This window comes from Bombus vosnesenskii, unplaced genomic scaffold (genome assembly GCF_011952255.1).
Source record: "Bombus vosnesenskii isolate JDL3184/JDL3185 unplaced genomic scaffold, Bvos_JDL3184-5_v1.1 scf7180000013264, whole genome shotgun sequence".
Lineage (NCBI taxonomy): Eukaryota > Metazoa > Arthropoda > Insecta > Hymenoptera > Apidae > Bombus > Bombus vosnesenskii.
The window spans coordinates 1,155,508-1,175,556 of record NW_022882924.1 but is presented as its reverse complement, the minus strand read 5'-3'; the positions used below and the strand labels follow the sequence as shown (position 1 = coordinate 1,175,556).

Sequence of the window (20,049 nt, the reverse complement as noted above, 5' to 3'; positions counted from 1 at the left end):
TACTACTCGATCTTTAATGTTACATTATACTCGACTATAGCTTTGTGCAAAATTTACATTGTACATGTACCACGGATACTTTCCCCGTTCTTTCGTTTATCACCGATATACGCATCGATCTACACCGATCGATTCTGCTCGATAAATTATAATATCCCTCCCTGTACCCACGATGAACGATACAAGTTTCACGTTATTGTCAGAAATTATCCACGTTTATACCCCGCTCCCGAATTATTATTATTGTCAGAAATTATTCTCGCTCTCCTTTTCCTAAGTAGTCTCTTAAATTCTTAAACGTTAAAAATCACCTCGAATCTCGTTCTCCTCAAGTGCCGTGTTAATACGTGTATGTATGTATGTATACAATATATATAATTATATATATATATGTGTGTATATATAAATATACATATACATATACATATACATATACATATACATATATATAGTATAATATGAAATATTGAATCTGATAGAGATCTTAAAAATATTCTGCTAATCTGTTACGTACGATTAAACCTTACGAGCTAAGTACTTTCTTACAACCTTGTATCGTGTTCAGCAGATTTTAACAATCGCCTTTTTTTGTTTTTGTTTTATCACCGTCGTTATATACGCGAGTTTCCTTCGAATCCGAATTTACCTTTCCCTTCGTCTCGTTTTCTTTCAGATCTAGCCTTGCGATCGCACGTACGCTCGTAACTCCTCGCGTATTGTTTTAGGCAATGTTTAAGGGTTAATTCATCTTATGAATTGTAACATACCGACGACGAACGTCGTTGTAACCATCGACAGTAACGGCACGGCCGCGTGTGCGCTGTTGACAACGTTTATCTTCCAGCCCAGGTTATTGTGCGTGTAACACTGCGGAGACAAATTGTTCTCGTTCTTATAACGTTCTTTATTCGTGACACGATCATGGCAAAAGCGTCGATCTCGCGTTCATACGATGTCGATTGTATCTTTATGAATCGTACCTGATAATAGACCAAATCCGGAGTATCTTCAGCCACGGTCCAAACGAGTTTAGCGGGCTCACCCTTGTCACACTCTAGTCTAAGGGTTTCAAAGAAATTCTCAAAAGTTTCCATATCCGCGCTCATGTCTACCGTCTTGTGAACCCATTCGCAGTAACGACCAGCCGCCGTGGGATAAGGATATCCGTCCGTGTCGTATTTTACTCCAGCAAACACTCTCTGTGCCCTTTGCTCTGTCTCGGTCTTTTGACCGAATCCACCCTCTGGACTGTCGGTGATATAAAATGGATGGTACCTACAGGAAAGAAATCGCGTTCTTGCACTCTACGCGAAGCAGAAACTTACCATTTCGCAGGTAATTTCGAAAAGAAACAGTTCGTAAAACAATGGCTTCGACGATACGTTCGAAAATTCTATGGAAAATTGTAATCGAATGGCAGTGAACGACGTATGCCGGCGCTACGAATTTCCTATAATTATCGAACATCGAAGGAGCGGCGAAATGAAGGAAACAGAATACAAACCGGACTAATAATAGTTTGAAATTTCAACTCGCCTTGCTGGATTAGCCGGATCGTTCCCACCTTCGACTATGAACGTGTACGTCTGTCCTCTCTCCACTGTGATTTCAGGGATCAGCAAGTCGTTGATGTACCACGCGATTCCCCAAGCAGGTTGTCCTACGTTTTAATCGTCGATCATTACGATATTCGAACAACACGACACGAACGTATAAAAAAGATACGGGATAAAACGATTTGTTAAAAATAATAGCCCAAGGTTCTCTCGTTAACACTCGTTTTAAAAGCTATCCAACGAACGTAGCATACAAGCAAGGATACCTGTGATCCTCGTGTATCCTCTTTTGCCACCAGCGGGTCCGATCCTCGTGCTGAAGGTAGTTTCGTTGGTGATTACGGCTGCTGGCCAGGGTTCGATGTCAGACATGTCCGGGAGGTTGTAGAGGGAATTTGTACACTCGTGCACGTTCCTCGACGTAAAATCAATACGAATGTCCTCGTTCGTCCTGTCGAAACTGTGATGAGCATTGGCTTCTCCTCTCATATTCAGAGGTCCTATCGCCGCGATTACGCTCGTCTCCGTGTTCGGGATCATTCTGTCCTTTACCGGCTCGTTTGTACTCATAGGTCTCATATAAGTAACTGAAATGTTGATCGCGAACGTTACGTCACGCTGTAATCTTCCACGATGAACGAAATAAATAAATTTAATACGCTTTGTCCTAATTGATTAGTACGTATATAAATGCCACGATAAGTACAAATGCTTTTGGCGATCATTGAAAAAGTAATTTCTTACCTGTCGTCACGCCGTTCTTTCGTTCTCCGTGCACAAGAACGGCGTCGTTCTTCCCTCCGACCCTTTCATCGGGACACACGCCCTTCTTGCCGTCGCATTGAGCGTAATCCGACAAATAATAGTCGACCGCGATGAATTTACCGGTTCTGTTGTCGTAAGCGACCACGACCACGTCGCCACCGATCATCTCGGGCTTTCCTTCGCGACCGGATAAACCGAACGCAACGTACTGGTCCTCGTTGATCCGGCCGGACACTCTGATCTGGATATCGTCTCCTATCATCTCCCACTGGACCTGCACACGGCCCTCCATTAACTCTTTGCAATTGGTCAGCTCGAGTTTCGACAGAGGCGGCGTTTCCTTGTCCGGCGGTGGTGGCGTGCTGCTTGTCTGCAAAAACAACGCAAGTTTTTGCCTTTTATATAGGAGCCACGCTTGTATTTAAAACGGATGATCGTTTCTGACACGTGGAAATCGTCTGTTTGATAGACTCTACGTTACTTACAGGATCGTACCACCAAGGCGGCTATCCCGATAAAAATACATTTCGTTAATGAAATGTCAGATTCAATTGAACGAACGTAACTTTCGTTTTTTAACAGGTGCATGAATACTAAGAAATGAAATTCAGTTTGTTCGCGAACAGTTCGTTTCCAGTTACCGCGATCTTTGTCTGTCCAAGAGCCGGTGGAACGTCGAGGTCCTTCGGGATCATAACGTGTCCAAAGTTGTGCTTAAACTGAACGCACCAAACCGACAGCCAGTCGATGTCGTGCACGGTCAAGTTAGCCGGCAAAACGATTTCTATGTCCGCTCCTTGATAACCACTTAATGGCGCCAAGCTGTAAAATGCGAATGCTCGTTTTTTATTCGTAACGCACGAAGTCTAAAGGAAAGTTCGAACGGATGGAATGGATCAAGTACGACGTACCTTTGTCTCTCGCTCGGTACTTTGATGCCAAACGTGTTGGGCTCCGAACCGTTTCCAACCCAGAAATAAGCGTCAGGACCGGCGCCGTCGTAATGCAGATTCGGGATGTAAATAGTTTTGCAATCTAAGATGGTGATGTTGCCGCTGCGGAGGCCGTGCGCCAACCTCGAGAATTCAGGCAGCACTCTGGCCTTCGGCGCTTTCAGGTTCGCCGGGATGAAAACGTCTCCGAAGTTCACCTGCGGCAAATTAGACGTAAGTTTGATTCGATCCAACATTTGCACCGATGAAATCCGAGCGACGGAATAGCGTCGACGTATAACGCGACAATTTAAAGTTGAGGTTTCTCAGAGTTGCACGGGACATTGCATTCTCTAACTTTTCTGATCTTCTTGTTGAAGAGAGTTCTTCCAGTCTCGCGTGGGACCGAGTTTCACGAAAAAGTCGAGCGATTCGAAGGTTCGATTTCCCTGTCGAAGGTAAAGGATCAAGAGGGCAGGCAGAGGGAGAGAGAGAGAGAGAGAAAGAGAGAACGAGAAAGAGAGAGATTTCCGGCGTCGAACAGGAACCGTCTCATCAAGCTGTCTTTCAGAGACCGCATATTTACACCCTGCCAGTCGAAAAAGTCGATCTATCATTCCTTACCCCCTGTTGAAGCTGACGTATCGATAGGGCCTGGTTTGGGGTCGTTTATATTCTAAGTTCCGTCAAACGTCTGAATAAGCGAGACGAGGAAAGCGCAGGAGTGGAATAACGATAGAAAGAAAAAGAGAGGAACGCGATTGGAGAGGTGGAGGTTTAAAGGGCGAAAGAGAGAGAGAGAGAGAGAGAGAGAGAACCGACGAAAGTAGAAAAAGAAAGATCTCGAGCGGGACCTCGTAAAATCCGAGAAACGGATTCCACCCCGTATACAGGGTGATCTACTCGCTTATCCCCTGGGGAACGTTTTATGGGAGAAAATTCAGCGCTCGCGACGATTTCTCAACTCATTCCGTAACCCTGGACAAATCTATTTCGCGTACGATACAGTTTTATACACTTCCTCTTTCTCCCCTTCTATTCTCTGCTCCTTTTTTTCTCCCATTTTCACGCCGTTTTTAAGTCATTTAAAAATATTTAAAAAACGTTCGCTAGCCGCTTTGTTTTAGATCGATCAAGAGACTTTGCAAATTTATATGTACAGCGAGTTATTTCGTTTTCGGCCATTTTATTCGGTCCGAACGTGCCAATTTTGTTTCGACTATTTAAGGATATTTCAATAGGTTCAAGCATCTACTTGCACGTGTGATTGGCGTAGACCGATTAACCGGCTCTGTCGGCCGCTATTTTTCTATTGTCTTTTTTATCGACTCCTCGAGAAGTGTGCCAAGAGTGGAAGATTGAAAAGTCGGTGAATATCTTCGACGTCTTCGATATTCCGCTCAAGGCTACTGTATACGTGGCCTGATTCCGCCCGTTTCGAGATGTTCTTTGGAACCGACTCGCAGACTTTTGTCTACAAAGAGATCGATACGCGCGATACCTTGAACCGACGATATGAGTTTTCCATATCAGGGTCGCCGGATTCGTTAAATTATTTGCTTTTCCCTACCGACAAGCTTTTCGAGTCACGGAAGAACGTCGCTGCAATTGGGCCAAGAAATTTCCAGGAGAACCACTCTCCCGGCAACTTTGTCGTTTTTCTTGTCTCGGCAACTTGATCCATGGATAAACGGCGCGGAAAATTTCGAACAGCGATTCCTCAAAAATCGTTCTTTCACTTTCGTCTTGAACCGATCGTACGAGCCTCTTCGAAGCGTGGAATTTCACGAACTTACAAATTCATCTATTCCGTTGCAGACCGATTTCTAGTTAAAACGTATAACGTACGACGATCCTGACGAACTTGCTTGCGAACTAGTCGCTCTATTCTTTATCTTGAAACTGGTCACCTTTGTCGTTGCCTCTTTAATCGTTTCCTTCGCAACGCTCCTTCCACGTGATCTTATTTTCGCGATTACTTTTCCAATACCAACCGACGATGATAACACGAATTGTCTCGCACGGCAAGCACGCGTCACTGACTCGAACCAGGGTAGATACATCCAGGTAGCGTTGAATTTCGAGGGAAAAATCGCAGGTGAAAAGGTGCGCGAATGGGACCGGAGCTTGGGCGAAGGATCGACTAGCCGATTACTCGATTAATAATTTTCCGGCGAGGCAGGAAGTTGGCGAGCAAAAGAAGTTCGCGGCGTCGCTTTTAAAAATTAATCTTCCACCGATGTACACTCTTTTTGGCCATTCAACCGGCAAATTAACGTTCACCTTTATTTTTAAAGTTCAACGCGATCGGAAAACGGCGAAGGAAATTAAACATTTGGACGGACCGATTGGAAACGACGGAAGAAAACGGATGCGAAACTTTTCGCCATTGTCTACGAAGTTTTCGTCGGCATTATGTCGGCGCCCGGAAAGCAAAGTAGCTCCCTTTGAGTTCTCCCGAGTCCGCACTTCGTCGAATACTAATTCCATCGTTAATAATAATGATTATCGGCAAGCCGGGCCCGACGTTTCCCTTCCCGTCGGCTGAGTTTGAAATTTGCACGCGCATTAATCCCATTTCGTTTAAGGGCTCGTCAATCATATCCACCCTCTGCGAGTGGTTATGTGCTCGCGTATACGCAGACAATGCTATAGACAGACACAGAGAGAGAGAGAGAGAGAGAGAGAGAGAGGAGCGGAGATGCCGGCTACCAATGAACTAGAACTCGAGCTTAATGGTGTTTTGAGTGGGCGAGATCTTCTGAAAATTGGTGCTTATGCGAGTATGCGAGTCGAGGGTCCACCCGAGTTTGCACGTTGGGTCCCCGGATGAATGAATTACTCGTCGATTAATTCGTTGTTACTCGACGTACTCGATACCGTACGATGTTGTTCAAACGTACACGAGGGAGAAGGTAATTTCGAAAACAATTTAAGGTGCCTACGCGTAAAGCGTTTTACGCGAAAGAAATTCCATTGAAAACGGGACAATGGTTGTGTAACTTTGGTATTCACGTTGCGATTAATTACGTTGTAAATTTACGAAATCGTGGGCGCTATAATACGAAACGTTCGAATCTGACAGCACCCACGCGTCTTCCTTCGATATTTAACGACAACCCTTCGCATTAAATGCAGACATCGTCCAACCAATACCTTTTATTTACTCGTTACTATCGCCCACGCGATTCCACGATCTTCCTTGAAACGTTACACCTTCGATTAAAACGAACTTGCTCGATATTTTACGCCAAACGTTCATTTTGTCTCTTTCACGCGGATCTCGCGCGAGATCCGTTCGCCCGTCCATCCCGGACAGTTTACGGGCTAAAACTTTTCATCTCGCTTTCCAACATCGATTTTCCCCCGGAAGCCATCACGCGGCCTCCGTAGGAATGCCATTGTTTTCGCGATAATCGCTAAAGGCCGGGAAAGTCGCGATACTTCGACGTCGATCGTCGAACGGATCGCGTGCCGCGTACGGTATCATCCGCAGCCAATAATTAATCGCCCTTTATCGAACTAGCTTCTGATAAACTTTCCATTAGAACGAAATTCCATTCGAACGACGTTCCCCTTTACGTCGAACTTTTTTCATTATCAGATAAGAATCGCTAATGTCTGACTAGACTCGTGTTTCTGCTAATAATCGTCGATGGAAAATTCGATAAATAATTTCCTCGAAAATGATCCGAATATTATTAATCGGAATTGTAATCGATCGGAGGAATAAAATTTCCGGTAAATTGAAGTCGCGCGAAGGGAAGACACCGGCAGTTTATAAATCGGGATACGATGGTCACGAGGGGTCCTCGTCGATCCGGTACCTTTGATCTGGTCGTTATAGGCCGGTGGAAGTTTCACCGAGGGTTACTGCAGCCCCTAATAGACTGTTTATCTCGTAAGCTGGGATTTAGATTCGAATCGGGTTCTATTATGCGAGTCTTGAGTCTATGTATGCGCCATGCGCGCACCCCTGCGTAAATCTCTTTAAATCTAATGTCTTCCGCGTAACACGGCGAACGTTTTTCCGTGCCAAGTGGCAATGGATATAAATTATAAACTCGCGATCACGCGTTACAAGAATGCGAAGGATCGAAGAAAATTCGAAGGTTTGCAGATTCGAAGATTTAGAATCTCGGATTATACCTGTTCGCAGAGAACAAGATTTCCGAATAAATTCACCGCGATCATTTTTCTTACGTTATTTTCGAAAAAAACGTGACCAAGACCCCGGTCGGTTGATTTGGATTAAGACCCGTACCGCCCCATGAACGCAATTCACGGGGGTGGTCCCCGTGGACGGGTGCGATACGGCCGATGCTGATATACTCGTTATAACCAAGGCGGGTGCCCGAGCAGTCGATATTCAATCAAATAAATCCCCCTAACAAACTGGAGAGTCAGAGATAGCATCAAGAAACAATCCCGGGGAAAGGGAGACGATCAAGGACGAACGGATCTAATAATCTGCCCTTGTAACTGAAAAATATCGTCTCTGTGCGTTTCCCTTCGCCTTTACATTCACCAATTATTATTGTACTTTGATCCCTTTAATATGTCGGAAAGAAATTGCCCTAATGGATTCTCGTTAATTTACTATAATTTGAGGAAACGATCCAAGTGTTGGTAAAATTAAGATACAGACTCTAGAACGACTCTAGAAAGAATCCAAATAAAGTTGTATTAAAATTTCGATCCAAAACTAATATAACAACTGCTTCTGTTAAAACAAGTAAACATAAGATTAGCAAAATTATCGTAATAAAAATTGATCGAGGAAATAAATTAATCTAATCGTAACTTACAGAAGCTACCACGTGTCCGATACAGCGATACACACATCGATTCTATCTTTCTCCCCAAAGCTTTCATCCGTGTTTGCCGATCCCTTAGCGATAATCTCGGCAGTGGAGGCTAATAATTACGAAGGAAAGAAAGAAACGGGACGACGATGCATCCGAATCTGAGGGATTCCGAACAAGTCATAGCCGTATATTATTTCAGCACCTTATCAGCTCCGTATCGCCGTCAGACAGGCAGGCGTTCCCCTTCGGGATTGGTCACCCCCTGTTGCGAGGCGCACGTTCTTACGGAAATTGAGACATCGAGCCTCGTTAGGCTCGATAGCAACGCCCCTTATCCCTGTTCTTCGTCAAACGAGAGCAAACGCACGTTATGTTGCACTTTACTGCTACCGGGCCAGCGATTCTAGTCTGTCGCGATTATCGTTCGACGTCGTGCCAACAGACGATTAAATTGATAACGCAGTCACGACGTTGTCTCAACGTCTAGACGATCTTACGACGTCCGAGATTTCTCGGTTAATCGTTCGATCAGGTAAAGTATCAAAATATAAAGTATTTTCAAGCGAGGTAAATAATTTGTACGAGGTAGGACGATGACGAATGGATTCGAAGGTCAAGCGTAGATGGACGAAGGATATAGGATGGAACAAGGTCAGGAAGTATCATCGCGTTTGTACGAGGCTCTCGTGAAATTCCGATCCTGGCAATTGGCCGAACCTTGGAAATCGGAGCTAAAAAGGACCGCTTCTATCAAGCAGCGTCCGTTGGATTTAAAGCAGATGATAAATTAAAAGAGCCTCCCCTCCTCGTAATTCCTCTATATCTTAGCCGGCGGATTTAATGGAACTTTTTTTAATCGAAACTTTATACTAACCGGGGATAAGCTCCCGTTAAATACGTTTCACCAGTCTAATTACATGGATTTCTCGCGTCACTTCGAACTTCTTTCCAACCGAGCTGTTTCCACGCGCGCCGCCTGGGGACTGATATCGGTTTATAAACTTGCCAACGTAATTGCTCCACGCTCTGTACCATATTACTCGATATTTATATATTTCCTCGAACTCGTTTCCTATTTAACTAATACGTTTTTATCAACGGAAAGATTCGTGAAATATCAAAAAAAAAAAAAAAAAAAAAAGAAAAAGAAGAAAAGAAAAGAAGAAAGAATAGCAAATAACGCGATAAAATATTTACGTTAAACGTCTCTAAAGTCTCTGGGAAATGTGGATTACGCGAGCGTACCGATCTAGGGCGCACGGTCCAGGTTCATTCGCGAAATCCTTGGAAATTTAATTACACCTCGGTGCCGGAGGTTATCAGAAAGTGGCGTGTCGCGTGATTTCTGAATAGGGCCGACCAATTGCCAAGGTATACAGCGTCGCCGACGGAGCAACATCAGCAGCGGATTCCCTCCCTGTTCTGCACGGAATGACGAAACTTTCCCGGCTGCAGGAGGACCGGTGGGCGGTCCTCCGGGATACCTGGAACTTTCGCAAGCTCCCGTCCAATCGGCGTGTCGGGAGCGAGAAAGATATATAGAGGGGAAGCGGATGACAGAGGGTGCGAAGGAGAGGCGAACGAGCCAGAGAATCGGCCAGAAAGGGAGAAGCCGCTGGAAAAGAGACGGACGAGAGACCGCGAGAAACCGACGAGCGGGGTGAATGAGCGAAAAAGGGAGAGACAACGATGGAAGAACCACGGGGCAAAGCGAGAAAGAGATCGGCGAACCGATACGCCGAGAAGTAGACGTTAGGAGGAGAGAGGAGGCGAGTCGAGCAGGAAGAGACGAGTTACAGGGTAAGAAAAGCGAGAAGAAAATTATAGAAAGAAAGATAGAAAGGAGTAGTTAGGAGTAGTAGAAAGATAGAAAGCTGGAAGAATGGCCCGGAGAACGATGGATAACGGGTAAAAGAAAAATCTGCCAACGGACCTGCAGGTAGAAGGAAATGGAAGTAGGGGTGAAAATGGAGGAGACAAGATGGAATTCGTTCGCTATCTCGCTCGCTCGCTCGCTCGCTCGTTCGTTCGTTTCGCAACGAAAAATGATAACTTTTGTTCAAGTACGTCGCTGGTCAGACGCGAGATACTAACTTCGTTCCACTTCGCCTCGTTCCACTCGTTTTGCTTCCATCGCTTTTGCCAACCAACGCGCTACCGACCCGCTCTCTTTCTGCACCATCGCCAGCCAACCACTCTGCCCGGTATTTCATTTCCACGTCTACTCGTGTGTACTCGACCACTTATGTGTATCCGAATGCTGCCTGCGCAGATACTGTTCATATGTACCGTGGAAATGCATGGTCGGTAACCCCTTCCGCCCTCGCCGGCCCCGCCAACAGGGGGGTTACTTAGACAGTAAAAAAGTTCGTGGCTGCAGGTGTTTCGTACTCGTGTTAATTTTCCCCTTTTCTGCGTGTTGTTCGTTTTTTGCAACGCGCGATAGCGTTCGCGTTTCTCGTTAGTATATCGTTCTATTTCATTCGACGACGAGTAGGATGGGCGGGTAAAAGGCAGGCAGGCAGGTAGGCAGGGAGGGAAACACAAAAGATAACCGTTTAAACTTGGTCGATTAGCTTGACCGCGTTAAAATTTCGATGGCGTACCGATTTTTTTCAGACGGAAGGGTAAGTTTATAGGTTTGGCGAGATTCCAACGGTACTTGCCGCACGATGTACGCGTGTATAGCCTCATATATGCGTGACTGCAGCACCGTCATGCACCTGATGCACCGTTGTGGCTGCTTTGAAACGTGTGCCGAGCTTTGGGGTGGCTTCAAAATGGCGTCCTGTTACAATACACGCCACCCGGTTCGGTTCATAGGCCGCGTTACGCGATTACAAACGAGTTTTCTTCGTAAAAACGTGCGATCGCGTAATCGTATGTCCGTAACGAATCCTACGACAGCTTCTAAAATTACCATCCTCGGTGAAGATCTTCGTCTCGCGGAATAAGTAATCGCGCGTTGCGAGCAAGATGTAACGGGCGAGAATAGAATTTATTCGGCTCTTGCAATCCCTTTGTCGGCGTTTGCGCTTTATCGGTCGGTATCGATAGTCGGTTTTTGAAACGAGCACTGACGAGACGGCTTTCGCCTTTCGGTTCCGTCGTTGGAAAAATCCTTAGCGATGGCAGCCAGCGATGCCGCGATATCGTCCCTTTAAAATTCAAAGAGCCATCGCTCCTTTCTCAAGCTTCGATCGAGGGTATCTTCGATCTTTCGAAGCAAGCGGTTGATCCTCGCCACTCGACCGCGTAGCCATCGGCCAAGTCTTCTCAAAATGGCGGCTCTTTGAAGCGACCAGGAAGTCGCGACGCCGCAGACAAGGGTAATGACCATCGTACCGAGAGTACTATCGCTTCAAAGAGGAAAAAAGGAACGCCAACGAAAGAAACGGAGGCATTGGCACGGAGAAGAAACGAAGCTCACAGAGAGAGAGAGAGAGAGAGCGAATCTGTGGATGGGAATGAAAACGAGGAAACGATGACGAAACTAAATAATTTTTCCAAAAAGTACTGTCGCGAGGAAAGGGGAGGGGGGTCTTTGCAGATACAACGGTACAAAAGGTGGAAGCGGAAGCAAGCGCGTGAATAGCGACGGCAAGAATTTTGGAGGGAAAGAGGAAGCGAAACGGAGACAGAGAAGAGTTAGACTTAGGACAGAGAAGGGAAGAGAGAGAGAGAGGGAGGGAGAGGATGAGGATAGAGGACAGAAGGGAGGGAAGATAGAGACGAAGAGAAAGGGGGAGAGCATCCTCGGTTAGCAGCCGGCAGCCAGTCAGCCAGCCCCGGCCAACATCGACCCGGCGAGCTGCTTTCTGCCCATGCGCAACGATCTTACCCAGGACTAGCGATGGGCCCGATCCAATTCTCGACTTACAACTTTGCGTAACTTTTACAAAACGATAACTGGCCGAGTTACCGACGGGTTGAAGCTGGTCTTGCGAATGGGTCGATCGGTATATCACCGGTAAGCACCGGTAATTTAGTTGCCAAAATCGCGTTCGAGATGCGTAGCACGTTAACGAGTCTAGCGACTGATGTATCGTTAACGAGGTAAATTGTTCTAAAATTAAGAAATTATCATAGGAAAGAATCTGCAAAACAAAGTTTTATTCAGCCTGGTTAAATATTACCACGAGTTTTTTAGCTACGATAACGCTGATACGATGAAATTAAAACAGAACCACTTTTATACGCGCATTGCTGTTTTCCCCGCGGTTTTTAAGCTTTTCGAGTGGAATTTTTATATTTAACAGGAACATTGTTTCCTTCGCTTTCGAGTGATTCTATTATAAGGGGCGGTATTAAAACCAACGTGAAAATATTTTGGTGGCTTCGAGACCGGCAAACGTTATTCCGTGTATTTTGTAAATGTTTCGTTTTTTCTTTTTTTTTCCCCCGCGCCATCGATATGTGTTTAACGATCGTGTCAGCGGTAAAATATTTGAAGACGATATTACCAGTTTCCGATCGACGATTAGCGTCGACCGGCTGGAAAGAGCGAAACTGGAATGCCATGGAGTGTTTTCCGAGAAGTCCTTCAACGTGGTTGGAAAACATTTGTCGCTCCGGCACAATAAATACTGTCAATGCAAACGATTTATACGAGAGCTTTTGCTCATGTTTTCGCCCCGCTTTTCCCCCACACGTTTTTCCCTCGCAAAGACTGCGTAATCTGTGACAATATTTTTTCAATAAACAAGCGCTACGTACGTATATATTTTTCATCTTCGTTCGAGATTGATATTTTTTTCAGTCTCGTAATTCCAACGAAACGAAAGATACGACCGTAATACGTATTACACAACGTTAGAAATATTTTTAGACGCGATAGTTGACAACGGGGGTAGACTGGTCGAGGATCGTATACCGTAAACGGAACGCGATTCTCGTATTTACAACCCGTTTGAAACGGTTATTAATTGACGTTCTAGCGGGCTAGGATCGTCCACTTGGTGCCACAAACAGTCCTACTTCGTCATCCCACCCCGAAAACTATAAGGCGTTTAATTAACTCCCAGTGTTCGTGGAAAGAGACGGAGAATTTAAATGCAAATGCCGTGACACGCCCACAGGACGACCCTTTCTTCTTCCGGTTAAAACACAACCGTCGCCGAAAACCGGTGGTTGGAGCGATACCCCGGCTGATAGAATTTAAATGCGCCACCAATCTATAATTTGTCGTTTAGGGGATCGATTTGCAATATCTTAGAATCGACTAAATCCACCGTATTACGCTTTAATTTATTTCAAATAAATTAAACGAAACATATATTTCAACGCGATTCCAATTGCGTAATCGTCCGTCGTTGTCTATTATCGTACATATCCGGTAATCGCACGAAAGCTACAGAGAAAGATTAAATACCTGTAACGCGAACCGTGCATATTCATAATGGCGGAAAGCACGAGATTCCGGGGTGAAGCTATTCCGCTCTATTTTCTTTCGTTTTCTTCTGATTTTTCCTCGCAGGCAGCGCGAGTGGGCAACGCGTGCCGCAGTAGTTGCTGTCGTTCACTGGTCAGACCGATACGTAACGACAGACTCTACGGTTTGTCATCCGTCGATATTTCTCTTCTCATTGTACGTCTACTCTCCGATCGAACGAAGCTTACGAATTAAGGCATCGCAGCAGGATATGCTTCAAATATATTTCAAAGAACGAACAAAGTATCTTCCATCGGAATTCCTTCTTTTCTTTTTCTTCGCTGCTCTCTCTCTCTTTCACGCTGGTCAAATAGAGTTTGCCACGGGTCACCAAAAGAATACACTAACGAAAAGCGGTTCGAAGACGAAGAAAGAAAGGCACGGATCGAGATGAAAGAGCGATCAACGGCTTGAACGTTTTGGATTCCCCGAGGAAGCCCCGCGGATAAGATCCCGGCAGTCGGAGGCTTCCCCCAATCGCGTGCAAAAGTGACGAGACCGTTTTGGACGTTGGTCTGCCCGGCAAGGGGAGATGGAAGCTGGAAAAAAAAAAATTACTAAATCCTATCTGAATCAGTGGTCCATTGAACGGTGGTTTGATATCGAGCAAGGATATCTCCTGGAGTTCTTTTGAAAAGGAACCCAAGCATCGCGCAGCGATAGCGGTGTATCTATGGATGGAACGAGAACAGAAGGGGGAAAAGGAAAAGCGGAACAAGAAGAAGGCTTATTCCAACAATACATCCTTCGACGTAACGCGAGGGTGTACCGACTGACAGACAGCTCCTGTCTACCAGATACCCAAGCAAAACCTACCCCTGTTGTGTGTATCGGTCAGCCCCTTCAAGAGATCGGTACACCCCACCAGCCGTTTCAAATCTTTAGCGAGTCACGAATAAATGGAGGAACACCGTATCGAAGAAACCAAAGCCCTTCCGGGGATCGTATTTTCGGGGATTTTTCGTTGTATCGAGACGCCGTCAAATAGACATCGTCCATCGGAGGATGGTACATTCGCGCGTTTCAGCGATCGTTCCAGTCGCGTGTAGCGGTCGCTGGAAATGCCGTTGTTTTAACGATGCTAATTTTCTTAAACTTTATCAGGGTGTTGACCTTAGTGCGGGAAACCGAGTGTACCCGATTCCTCATTTCCATCTCTTTTTTAACGTTTTCTTTTTATTAAGGTTATTAAAGTTTCAAACTTACCTATGCGCCTGTCGGATAAGAGGAAAATTCCGATCGCGCTACATAACATAGGATATTTTTCGCTGTATTTAAATGTTACTTCCATGACAAATAGACTTTTTCGAAAGCGACGTTTCAATCTTTTCCAGGCAACCTTTCGCGAAATGGTAGAACAGCCTTTTCTATATTCCTATCGCAAAATCACGATCGTACATTCATCGTGTTCCCCTTAGACGACTGGTCTGGCTTCTACTCACGTTCCTGATCGGTGCACTCAAAACGAGAGAGAGAGAGAGAGGAATCGATTTATACTAAAGGACTCGACGATCACTTACCGGGCGGATCGTAACGGGACACCCTGTAGAATGGAGCATAGGCGGCGGACAGCGCGTTTTGCGGTGACAGAGCGTGTCTGATGGAGGGTTGTCACGGTATGGGAGCACCCCTCAGACTTCGATATTAAAGCCCTCCTAATATAAGAGCAAAAGCTCCGCTCTCTACCGTCGATATGCTCGTTTCAAACCTTTTCTCTCTCCCTCGGATATTTCCAACAAGCGATACTGACTTTCGTGCGACCGACCGGACGACTCTGGATCTGTGGGTAAGCGAGTGGGCGTGCAAGAGGGTGAATCGCGAAAAGGATGGACAGATTCGTTAAGCTTCGCAATGCTTCTCTCGAACCTCGCAAAAAGCGTATCGCGGTAAGGAAATGCGTACAGAAAAATCGCCAGTTTGGCGAAATTCCAATTACTCCGGATTACTTACTATGTTCGTTAACGTCAGACAATCGTCGAACATCGAATGCGCGAGTTGTACGAGAAAATGTAAATTTCTGCTAGAAAACTAGATGCTTTTTATGCCAAACCCATAAATTGATGCGACTCGGTGAAAATTCATGGAAGCAAAGTCGAAAGCAGAAAAGTAGTGCCGGAAGAAATAGAAAGAGCGAAGAGAACCGGGGATGGGAGAGAAACGACATAAATGCATGCTTTGGGTGCGTGCACGCACCGAGCTATGCCGCTTCGTTCTCGCGTATGTGTATGTGCGAAAACGCGTGCACGCCCCTGATCTCGGCTTCCGTATCCATCTCACACGCACCATTGACCACGAATGCATGTCCGATAGGGCGGCCCATGGACCTCCTCAAAAATCAAGTTATCTCCATTCTCCGCGCGTCGTGGGGTTTCGAATAAAACGTCGCGCGACGGGGGTGGCTCCGTGCCACGACCACGTTCTCCGCGCCGCGACCAAGCAGCCGAGTATGTCGCACAAATTTATTGGAAATGCCGTACACGAGATTACAGAGGATCGTCGTTCTATCATCGGATTCAACGAGACAAGGGAATTTATACGGGGAGATAGGAGACGAGGAGCAAAGTTTAAGATTTCTTAGAATAGATTCTCGACGCAGCGAATATTCTCGTGAAAAGATACTTTCCATATACGTATATACCTACGTATAAATATGACACATATAGGTACATGCATAGGTATGTATCTAGAGACGGACACACACGGTAAATAGAAGACAGAAAGAAAGGAAACGTTGGAGTTGACTTACGGTAAATCGACGACACCAAACGCTCAGCCATTTGATGTCCCGTATCCGTTTCCCGTTAGGCAGCTTCAGAATGATGTCCGTATAGTTGTACAATTTGAGCACCACCGGGTCACTGAGCGCAACAACAAGAAAAAGGTTTGAAGGATCCAGCGTGTTGTAGTCCTCGTAACTATCCTAATAGCAGTACCGCGCTTTTTGCCGACCAGTTTTTCACCGACGAGATCGTACATCGACTGGCCGGGCAACGCGTCGACGATTTTGGCAAACAACCGTGTATCGATCGTGCTCGCGAACATTCGAGAAGACGAGGAGAGCCGGTCGAACAGGAACAAATACTTCTAATACCGTCCTCTAATAATCTCCGTTCGATTGGATCCGTTTAAGCGAGACATCGTTATTGTGCACGGCGATCTCTCGCGACTTAAAAGGCTCGCAGAGTTGCGACGAGGGTGGAAAAGGAGGCCGAGCCGGTCTCAGACGGTGTCAACTTTTTTCACCGAATTTCAACGAACGGAACGCAGAAGAGACAAGTAACAGCGAGTGGAAACGTAATAAAGTGCTCGCGTGGACGAAATCCGAACGAGATGGCCGTATAATTCCCGTTTTATTAACTGCACCCCCGCAATCCGTTCGCCCGGCCTTCCGTCTGTTTCATCCTCCGCCCTATCCTCTCCCCTTTCACCGTCTGTCCCTTCGACGCACGCAACAAGCTCTTTGAGTTTCGTTTCATCCCTTGGTTACGGTATGCCGTTTGCGTCCACCTCCGAACCCCCTTTTCTTTTCTTCCCCTACTTCTCGGCGTTCCTATCAGGCGTCAACCCTGACCGCATACGCAACTTTCTTCTTTTCTTCGTTCGTGCTTGTTCGTGCGAGAACCAGTGTACTCGGTTTGCCTCTCGAACGTAGAAGAATGTCGACACAAGATCGAGATTTCAGTAGGAATAGAACGACAACGATAGAAACACGCGTAGGAAAATTACGCGCGAAGAAAGAATTTCATTGCTACCTGCCCTCCTTTATCTCCGGATACGGGACGATGTAACCCTGTGGGGTGGGCGTGGAGCTATTGCCCACCCAGAAGTACGCGTCCGGTCCGGTACCATCGTAACAGAATCCTTTTATGAATATCGTCGTGTCGTCCACGGCGTACACGTCTCCTTTGATTCCATGTGCGTAGTTCTTCAACGAGCCGATTAATTTTCCGTAGTAATTGGGTCCGTTGTTTGCATGACCTGTAACAGATCGTTTTATCGATTAACGTCGACGGTAGACTGTTAAAAAATTAAGACTCCGTTTATGCTAACGAAATTTTATTTAACGCTCGATCAAGCCAACTTTCACCCGTCGAACCCGCTCGTTCGAGCTGCTATCGCGCCAACGAGAAATACAAGTGGAGCAAATCGGTGAACCCACGTTGCATGATTTCCAATACGATTAACTGTTTGCCCCCGACAAATTCGGATAAATGCAGTTCTCTACCGTCTGATAGTTTAATTAAACGATTGTTATTCGTATAAGGTTCCAACGTAACGTCGAACATATGGAGCGAATTGGAGCCTAAACGAGCGAGACCGCGAAAAGACGCGGCGGCGGCGGCGGCGGTCGGGACTTCGTTCGAGGCTACGTTCACGGTTGCAAAAGGGGGAAGTACGGTTTCACCCTCGTGATATAGGTTGGACGCATCACCGCCCCGATACAAAAGCGTCGACGGACCAGCCGGCCGTGCCGCGATTTGCATGAATTTCATTTCATTTGCTCGACAGGCCCCATAAAGTTGGACGAGCGAATAGATCGGAAGAGCCGCCGCGGCAGTAAAGATCATCGGTGGATCGTTCGTACGAGGGAACGGATTCGGACGCGCGAACCGATCGTCTTCGAGCGCTTTCTCGCCTTCGGATTAGCGGTTGCGTTTAACAGTCTGAAGCGTGAAATCGAGGGAAACGGATTCCGCGAGATTGCTCGCGATGGATAGGATTTATTTCCGGTTTTATTGGCGCTCCTGGAGAGATCGTACTATCCGCGATCGGTTGCCAGGGATAGAGGGGAATTCCATTTGCACGGAGTAATCTTTTCTCGTCACGCGGTTCGCGTATTATCGTATCTTGTAAGCGCGGTAATTAGACTGCGAACGTTTACGACGATTCGCGCAATGGCTGCGAAAGATGCTGACACGGCCTTTATCAGCTTCTGTGTTTTACTTTACGAAGATAACCAGGGAAATGGAGATACTTAAACAGAGATACGATTCATCCTTGAAATATTCTTCCTCGCCGGTATCGCATTTTAGGATTTCTCTCGTACAATTCCAAATTTCTACCTTTCACGATTCTTTCTCGCTGCCTTCTTTGCTTCAGGTGTATCGTATAATACTTTCCATATTGCACACACTGTACATTTTTTCGTACTTTAATTTCCCATAAATATGTAAACATCCGTAATAACGTCAATAATAATAATAAAAATCATCGAATAATATTTCCAACAACAAACACTGTCTCGGAAACGTTTCTCCTCTATTTTAAGGTATTTTACGATATTTTACAAAAACCAGAGCATAGATTTGGGTGCTGCCCGAGTAGTGCTAAAGGGAAGCATCGGTCGTTGATATTTTTTAGGCGAAAAAACCGATACTCTGCAAATCTTATTTCATGCACACCGAATGCACGAATTTCTCTTCAAATCTCGTCGCAATCGGCTTAATAGTTCGATCGGAATTTTGGATTTAGGGCATACGCACACACGCCTTCGCGTGTACCTATATTTTTACCAAGCGGATAAATCGCCACTATTGGCTACAATCTCGCTACAAAAGGTAATAAACAATTTGATATTTTAAATAACCGAGTTCGATGCTGAAAAACGACTTTGATCGTTTATCTACGATATTTTTCCGTCGAATATTCCAGCCGAGGAAACTAGACGCAAGAAAATCCGATCGAAGTTGGGCATTTTATTAAAAACAGTAATTCTCTGTTATATTTCGTCAAATCCGTTTCCCCGCTAATATTATAAACCGACACGCCAAACGCTTTATTTATTATCGCTATGTTTCAATCTTGCACGCGTTGTAACAACTCGATATTAATACAATTTCTAATACCCGAAATGCACGTTCCGATGAATTAAACATTGCACATCGATTAATAATAATAATGTATCTCGCAACCCGTTTAACGAGCCGATACTTCGATTAGGTTCGATACAGGTCAACGACTCTCGTCCGCGCGATATCGCTGCGAACGAAAGTCGCTCGTCCGCGTCGGACCTCAAACCGTACACCTTTTGCCAACTCGTTCTCCACCTGTCCAAAAAGACGTAATTCGGCACGATCGTGACGTATAATTCTTAACCGCCACGAAGCTCCCTCTTCAATTAATTCCCATTGAACGTCCAACTTAGTGGTGCGTGATTTTTGCTGGGAACGAAACACCATCACCGTCGCCCAAGGATAATTAACACGTCGTTGGCGTGCACCGGTGCGGTGTTGGACCGAAACGCAGACTCCAGGCTTTTAGTCCACCCTCGATTCCCATTCACCCCGTTCGCTCGCGGTTGTATTGGTGAACGTCGAGGTTCCGGCTACCGTTCTTCTCGATCCGTCCTCCTCCTCCTCGTCGTCCTTGTCGTCGACGTAGTGTGTCTACACCCCATCGGTATAGCAGGATATTATGGTGATGCGACAATGAACGCAGTGATCGCTATCTGGCCGGTATTGGGGGATGTCGACCCTCGCTGTGCGCTCGCGAAATCGGCTATGGAATGACGTGGACGGAAAGAGGGGCAAAAGTAGAGAAGTGCAGGAGAAAGAAGG

At 45.9% G+C, this 20,049-nt stretch overlaps 1 protein-coding gene across 5 annotated transcripts in view; it reads right to left on the bottom strand.

Moving 5' to 3' along the window:
- Positions 1-583: 583 nt before the first annotated feature.
- Positions 584-20,049, bottom strand: part of LOC117238159 (protein Skeletor, isoforms B/C) — a 49,089-nt gene continuing 29,623 nt past the window's right edge. For 4 of the 5 annotated variants that reach the window (XM_033502838.1, XM_033502834.1, XM_033502826.1 and 1 more), the window contains exons 3-12: positions 17,245-17,470; positions 16,239-16,350; positions 3,233-3,471; positions 2,963-3,143; positions 2,807-2,827; positions 2,301-2,691; positions 1,823-2,143; positions 1,537-1,660; positions 981-1,275; positions 584-867 (exon numbers count right to left, since the gene is read on the bottom strand). In XM_033502838.1, the coding sequence (XP_033358729.1) occupies positions 745-867; positions 981-1,275; positions 1,537-1,660; positions 1,823-2,143; positions 2,301-2,691; positions 2,807-2,827; positions 2,963-3,143; positions 3,233-3,471; positions 16,239-16,350; positions 17,245-17,470 (2,033 nt within the window). In that variant the 3' untranslated portion in view covers positions 584-744. The remainder of the gene's footprint in view (positions 868-980; positions 1,276-1,536; positions 1,661-1,822; positions 2,144-2,300; positions 2,692-2,806; positions 2,828-2,962; positions 3,144-3,232; positions 3,472-16,238; positions 16,351-17,244; positions 17,471-20,049) is intronic. The other variant, XM_033502855.1, reaches the window with a different exon arrangement.